The following is a 7,723-nucleotide window of genomic DNA, read 5'->3' on the forward strand; positions in this document are numbered from 1 at the left end:
CTTAAACCAAGAACCCTCAAGGTACAAATCTGAAACTGTCAAGAATCAAACTCCTCTGCGCAACACTAACTGAACTGTCTCTCACGCAGACTCCGGTGAACCAGTTTCCCAGGCCTGAACCAGAACCAGTCATTCTCTCTGTGCTTGTGACAATAAACTCTGTTAAACCTTTTACTTCAGTTTCCGTCTCCATGGTGTTCTGCATTATTGGGTCACACCAGTGAACCAATCATGACAGAAACTAGGTATTGTATGACCACTGTCGGACAATCATCAATGTTGTTGATTAGAGGGGTACTAATGGGATGAAAAAATGTTCAAAGTGGTAGAGGAGAAAAAAATTGGGAAACAGTGAAGTTGAGCTCATCACCCCATTTTTAAAGTCATTACATCAGTCATGTTTCCAACAAAATGAATTGTGAATTTTAAGCAAATTAATAAAAGTTTGAACAAAAAGGGAAATACAAATTTGCGGTGTTTCCATTTGGTTTGAAGCTAATCAACAAAGTGACACAAACAATAATACCATAATTTGCTGCAGTCCACATTACATCATCAAGAATGGCTGTAATGACAGGAAGCAGAAGCTATGATCCAGCATGGACCACAAATAGGTAATGGAGAAAAGTTATAATGAATGCTTTGCTATCAGGCAAATTGTTCTCATGTTAAAATGTCATTAAGTAGTGGCCGTGCTGCTTTCAGCCATGTTTGAGCACCTGAAATGTTTAAGTGCACAACAGAAACATCCTGGAAGACGCAGACAGTGGAAACAGTCTGTAAGTCATGTGAGGAAAAAGTTTGCTATGTCAGAACTGATGCGCTTCAACCCTTTTTTGCAATAGCCAAAACCCCCTCAATTCAGCATAAAAACATTTTTGTGAATTTGAGGGAGTTATTTTCTTTTGATTTTCTGATGCAATACTTTAAAACTTGCTATAGCAAAAAGAAAGCTGATGGAAATGTCCCTTCTAGCTCCCCGTCTCTCAGAGAATAGACTTTAAAATGCTTCTGTTGGCCTTTGAAACAGTGAATGGGTTAGCTCTAAAATACAGAGATGACTTGCTGTCAGTGGATTTACCACCCACACCTTACAGGTCTTCTGTCTCAAATCTACTCTGCAGAACCAATCAAGGAGCAGAAGATATTTACTTCTTATGCTCCACTAATATGGAATAAACTCCCAGGAAACTGTAAAAGCACAGAAGGGGTTTTTGTTAAACCCTCATTTGCTTTAAGTCAAGAAAAAAACATTTGTTTAGTGAGGGTTTTGGCTGTGCTATCTAAACATTATAATTGTATATTCTTTTCTATATATAATTGTCTAATTTTAATGATTCACTTTTATTCTCTATAATTATTTTGTGCCCCCTCTATGCAAATGCAATGCACTTTTCTTTTTTTTTTCATGCACAGCACTTGTCACTGAAAATTGCTTTATAAATAAACTTTTCTGGCTGTAGACAAAAACTACAAAAATAATCAGTTTTTCATTTTATAAACAAATGACAATATAATCAATTCTATTTAAGATTTCCTTCTATCATAAAGACATAAATTACTTACTTGTTTCTCGGGATAATATTTACATACCATCACAATAGATAAATGACTGTAAGTCAATATAAGATCGTTGTGATGGATACAGTACAATTTCTTTCACACAATACGTTTTAAATAGTGAGGGAAAAAATAACTATTACTTTGATATATAGTTAAAACTAAGGAAAATTATCTAAAAAGTTTAAAATTTTGTTAGAGATCAACATTTCACAAAGCTGACAAAACAAGATCACCAACTTATTATCCTGGAGAAGGAAAGAAAAACTCAAATTGGGGTAAATAACTGACTGAACTAAATAACTATAACATGATATAACATAATAAACACCTTTGCCAATGTTTTATGTAAAGACACATTTATTTCAGAAAAGAAAAAAGGTAGTCGGATAACTGATATCTTATATTTTTGAATAGGACAAACAGTGGTGTCAAAAGTACACACATTTTGTTACTTACGAGTAAGTAGAAGTATAGATACTGCAGTTTAAAAACACCCTGGTAAAGGTTGAAGTATCAACTTGACCTCTTTACTCAAGTAAAAGTGAAAAAATATGTGCTCCAAAACTACTTAATGTATAAAAGTATAAAGTAACCTTTAAAAAAAGCAGCCAGATGCCACTATATGAATTGAAAGCTAAATTTTTCAACTATTTGGAAAAATTCTTCAAGATAGGGCCAAGGATTAGGGAGGTCTAGTTGGTCTCCATCTCCTGATACGCTCTCGCCTGTGTCCGACCTTTCAGACATTACAGCATCTTTTTCTGAATCCAGCATTGTAGCATGGCATAGACAATTCACGTTTACAGTTTGAAGAACACCTGCTTGCTTCTGATGATTTCCTTTAGCTAACCAATGAGTGTTTGCATTATATGACACATCCTATTACACTAGTTTTCACTAGATATGGATGGAGCCAATGATCTGCATTGGATGGCAGACATGACGTGAAATAAATATTTATAAACATTAAAAAGAAGCCAAGAGTAACGAGCAACGTTTGTTTTAAAAATGTAAGGAATAGAAAGTACAGATACTTGTGTGAAAATGGAATAAGTAGAAGTTAGATGTAGGAAGAAAAATAAGTAATGGAGTAAAGTATAGATACCTAAAAAGTGTAGCCTACTTAAGTACACCTCTGAAGACAATAAGTGTCCCGTTGCAAAAGGTAGAAAAACAAATCTCCTATTAATGCAATAAGTAAGTCATTACAACGGACTAAGTAACTTATTTATTGCAATTAGGATTATAATTTTCATTATAATTTTTTAGGTCTATGTTTAAAGCCAAACTCAAAGCAGATGTGCACAGACTAACTTTTAACCAAGAGTGTATGACAAATCTTATCTACTTTCTAAATAAACAAGTAATTTTAGAAATTAGATGCGAGGTAAAAGCAAAGTATTTATAAAGGTTTTGGGGCCTCGCTAGAGCAGCTTCATTGAAACAGCTCAGAAATATTTCTCATGCAGAGGACCATTGCTCAGAGGGCCACCAGGTCAGTCAACTGCTATAACATGATTATATCTTTATAATAAAGTAAAAGGAGCAGGGTTCCTTTAAATCTGATGGGAGGAGGAGTCAGCGCTGCGGAAGCTTCTATAAAATGCGTTTCTTCGACTGTCCGCTGATACTTTGACACACTTCCAGAGATCAGACTGCAGCAAGTACAGTGGTTCTCGTCCAGTTCTAATCATGTCGGAGTCCATCAAGAACATCGCGATATTTGGAGCAACGGGAATGACCGGGCTGGCCACGCTGCCCATAGCGGTGGCTGCAGGTGAGCAGCGACGCAGGTGTGACGTAAGGATGTTTATTTAACAGACTGAAGGGATTTTAGTGTCTTTCTCCAATTAAATGCATTTGTTTTTATTTAGTTTACTTTTGAGTAGGTAGTAAACCTGCGTTAAAAGAAATCTCGTTTCATATTTTATATTTTAATATTTTCTAATGAGGTCTTCTGCGGGTTATTATATTTTCACTAAGATTTTTTACTTCTATTTGCTTATTTTCTATGCAACTAGAGTCTGCAACATGTACTAAAAGTTTTATTTAGGTCTAAAATTAGATTATGACTATAGATTCTTGATCTGAAATGTCTGCATCTTTTTTTTTTTTTTTACCTCACTTGACAATATATGAAGAATTGTTCCCTTAACAAAAACAAAGATTTTTTTTTAGAATGTTAGATTTTCCGCTACACACCATTGATATTGCCACTTTTTATACTATTACAATCTTCAGGTTCCTGCAGTACTTTCACTAGTTAAATTGATTGATTGATTGATTGATTGATTGATTGATTGATTGATTGATTGATTGATTGATTGATTGATTGACACAGTGGAGAAATTTACTTGTTGCATCAGCTCAAATAGTTAAAAAAAAGACTGCCAAAGGAAGAAAAAGGTGCATGTTAATCATGTAAAAATGCATGTTAAAATGTTTATCACTTAAAATTACAGTGTCCAGTTTTTGAAAAATTACATTACAGAAATAAATAATGATAAAAAATAATGGGAAAAAATGACATCTGGCTCACACTTCAATTTTTGTTCTATGTAAACAGAACCCTTTCATATATATGTATAAATATGTATTATATCTGATGCCATGCAATGATTTGATTAAATAATTTGTCTAAAAAATAACTTAATATCTTATAAACTCACTGCTGTTTTTTTTTTATTGTGATTAGGTGTTAAATCAGTTTCTAAGGTCTAAGAGTATTTTACAGGATGCTGTAAAATCACAAACATGAGTCATGTGAGCTGTGCTATTCAGCAGCTTTTTCATTTCCTTCTGCTCAAAAAGAAATCTGTTGAGTCATTTTAGCCGTTACAGACCAGGGATTTGCTGAGTCATGGTCGTAAGCTGTTGTCTATCTGGGCTGCACACTAAGGGTGGGATTGCTGGGATGTTACTGATAAAACTTGAGTTTTTGCAGGTCAGTTTTGTACCAGTTCAAGTTAGGTAAATGAAGTTTTAAACATCCAGCTTAAACTGAGACAGACTGGATCAGGAGCATCTGTCAAGATCAATATTTAAGTCTTGCTATGACCCTCAAATAATTTAGGTATGGACTTTGACTAGGCCACCCCAACACATAAACATTAACTAATTAACTACCCTGTTGTAGCTCTGACTATAAGGTGTCATGCTTGGAGGTGCATCTCTGCAGACTCACCTGTCTGATTGTATTGCTTAATCTCTGTGTTTAGTTTTACTTTATCCCAGTTTCTGGTTTAAGCTCTTACTTTTCTTTGTCTTTCTACAGGATACAACGTGACTGTGTTGGTGAGGGATGCCTCTAAGTTACCTGCTGACCACAAGGCTGCCAGAGTGGTGGTGGGTGATGTCCTAAATAAAGACGACGTGAAGAAGACTCTGGAAGGCCAGGACGCCGTCATCATCATCCTGGGAACCAGGAGTGACCTTAGTAAGGTTTCATTCCTGTTATAATAAATCCGAACAATTATAATCCTGAAATGAGAACACAGCATGGAAAATCTATTTTTACTTTCACAAAAAAATTATTTGAAAAAGGTTAGGCTGTATCAATTTGGATTATTCTGGCATTTGGTTCCTAGACCTGTTTTTCTGTAACTTATTCTTTTTTGACCAACTGTGATTTTTGTGGGGGGGTTTTTTGTTGTTTTTTTTTAGTTTTTTTTTTTTTTTAGAATTTACTAAATACAAATTCGAGTAGCCTCAAAATAGAAAATGTTTCAGAAGACAAAAGGAAAACACAAAATATGGCAAGAAAATCAGAGATCGTTTTTCACAAAAAATGATAAAATAATGTGATTAGAGGTTTTTGATTATCTGATTATTCAGCTTAAACACTTCCTGCTGAATCCTAATTTTCCTATTAAGATTGACGGTGTGCAATGATCGTTCATATTATTCTATTTCCTCCCCTAGCTCTGTGTCTGAAACACAATCCCACTGCACTGGAAGACAGTTTATGGTGTAATACCGCTATTTACTCACTAGGGGTCAGCGTTGTCATTTTTTTTATACTACCAAAATCATTCCGAGGTGAAATACATGACCTCTTCCCAGACATATTTGGTCTAAGAATGCCTCTATACTCTGTTTTTCTTAGTTTTAATTTATTATTTTTAAGTTTTAAATACAATAAGCTTCACCTTAATTAATTTATAGATGTTTTACGTGTTACAACATAAAAATTATCTAATCTTAACGTTCTAAATAGCTGCCGGTCTGACCTTAAATAAACAAAACAAGTTATTATTTACAGTCATTATACCTTAAAACTGCAATAATATATGTTTTTGCAACTTTTTTTTCTCTTTTGTTATTAAAAAAATACTGTTTTTGCTCATTAGGCCCAACCACCATGATGTCTGAAGGCACCAAGAACATCGTGGATGCAATGAAGGCACGAGGGATCCGTAAAGTGATTGGCTGCATGTCAGGTATCACAACATGGGACATAACGAGGCAGTTATCCTGTTGATGTGGGTGAATTTAAATAAAAACTAGATTATGAGGTGGATCTCACTTTTTATTAATGATCTGTCTTCATGTTTCTTTTACTGGTGTAGCAGTGTGTGGACTTACAGTACTTTCCCATTCACATTTAAAAAGAATAGAAACAGACAAGAAAAAAAGTATATATTTTGTTCTTTTTTTAATGCAAACATTTCAACAGGCTATGGTTAATTTCTCATCACCTTGATTTATTCATTATCCTTCCAGCTTTCCTCCTGTGGGCTCGCTCCAAAGTCCCGCCTCGTCTGATTCCAGTGACGGAGGATCACGATCGCATGTACACAGTGCTGAAAACATCTGGGCTCGACTATGTGGCTGTTATGCCTCCTCACATTGCTGGTCAGTGGAAAATTAGGCAAAAAGTACTGATCCATAACAGAGTTTTCTTTCAGGGAGGGAAGCTTTTTTTTTCATAATGACTGAGATGAAACTTGCTCAGATTTTTCCGAATGTAATTTGCTGTTCGGGTTTCCCATTCTGCAGGTGACCTTCCTCTGACTGAGCGCTACGTGGTGACAGAAAATATGCTGAAAGGACGAGCCATCTCCAAGCACGATCTGGGACACTTCTTTGTCAAGTGTCTGTCCACATCAGAGTGGGATGGAAAGACTGTGGGAGTCTGTGGAGAGTACAAATAATGAAGATGCTTCCATTTATTTTTTGTCTATGTATAACCAAAAAGAAAAGGGAACATCGACACATGAATGAAGGGACATTTTGGGTTCTATTTCAAACTAATAAATAATTTTTTGGTGAATTACAAGAAAATTCTTGAAGTCTTTATTTTCTTTTGTTCTATTCTATTCTCTTTCTTTCTTTTATTTGCAGGGCATTTATAAAGAAGTAATTATTTTGTCTTCTCCTTTGATAGTTTTTTCGGATTTTATCTGATATCCAAACTTTATTACATGCAATAATTTTTCCTGTTTTTCCTGGTCTGGATCAAGTTTATAGCTGGTGAATAATAAACATCTTTACTCTATTTTGTATCTATTACAGTGAATATACATACAGCTGCAATAAAATGTTTACATCCACTCAAAAAGGGCATTATTGGCATGCTTTTGCATTTTAGAGATGGACTGATTGGAAAGAATTAAGTGATAGTTTTCATCTAGTTTTATCTTTATTTCAATTCACACAAATCAAAATTATTCAGCTACATCTAAAGAAATTGAACACTGTGGAAAAAACATCATATATTTTTTTTTTTACTAATTTCAGAGAAAGGAAACTCAATATATATACATATTTACTACACATTAAGGGAAATACTAAAACTATTGTCTTAATACAGCAGTACAATAATGTTAAAGGTTAGAACTAATAATGATAGTTTAGTTATAACCATCTTTTTATACTTCTTTTAAACAATTCTATGTACATTGAGCTTTACATTCAGATTATTCTAAAGCTTCACAGAAATATTGGAACTTTTTATTTTTACTTGTGTGATATTGACTTATCCCTTTTAAATCTTCTAAACCCTTGAATAATTATTGAATATTTCCTGTGTTTTGCTTTCTACGTTTTTTTAGGTGTTTGTTTAAATATGTCACTTAATTATAATGTTACTATTTTATCAAACATAATTCACATTAAAATGTTGGAAAACTTTGACATTTTTTGCCTCTATATATTCAGG

At 34.0% G+C, this 7,723-nt stretch overlaps 1 protein-coding gene across 1 annotated transcript; it reads left to right on the forward strand.

Moving 5' to 3' along the window:
- The first annotated feature begins 3,163 nt into the window (after positions 1 to 3,163).
- On the forward strand, positions 3,164 to 6,759 carry blvrb (biliverdin reductase B). The gene is made up of 5 exons (XM_015390742.1): positions 3,164 to 3,340; positions 4,838 to 4,999; positions 5,913 to 6,002; positions 6,286 to 6,417; positions 6,562 to 6,759. The coding sequence occupies exons 1-5, from the start codon at positions 3,256 to 3,258 to the stop codon at positions 6,714 to 6,716; spliced, it is 624 nt and encodes a 207-aa protein (XP_015246228.1). The 5' UTR covers positions 3,164 to 3,255; the 3' UTR covers positions 6,717 to 6,759.
- The last annotated feature ends 964 nt before the right edge of the window (positions 6,760 to 7,723 follow it).

Source organism: Cyprinodon variegatus, unplaced genomic scaffold, assembly GCF_000732505.1.
Source record: "Cyprinodon variegatus isolate N-32 unplaced genomic scaffold, C_variegatus-1.0 Scaffold510, whole genome shotgun sequence".
Classification (NCBI taxonomy): domain Eukaryota; kingdom Metazoa; phylum Chordata; class Actinopteri; order Cyprinodontiformes; family Cyprinodontidae; genus Cyprinodon; species Cyprinodon variegatus.

What these genes read in the sequence shown, in the direction of transcription:
- blvrb (XM_015390742.1), top strand. Translation starts at nt 3,256, where the DNA reads ATGTCGGAGTCCATCAAGAACATCGCGATATTTGGAGCAACGGGAATG. An exon ending in AGTGATTGGCTGCATGTCAG is followed by an intron (nt 6,003 to 6,285) that starts GTATCACAACAT and finishes TTATCCTTCCAG; the next exon opens with CTTTCCTCCTGTGGGCTCGC. An exon ending in TATGCCTCCTCACATTGCTG is followed by an intron (nt 6,418 to 6,561) that starts GTCAGTGGAAAA and finishes CCCATTCTGCAG; the next exon opens with GTGACCTTCCTCTGACTGAG.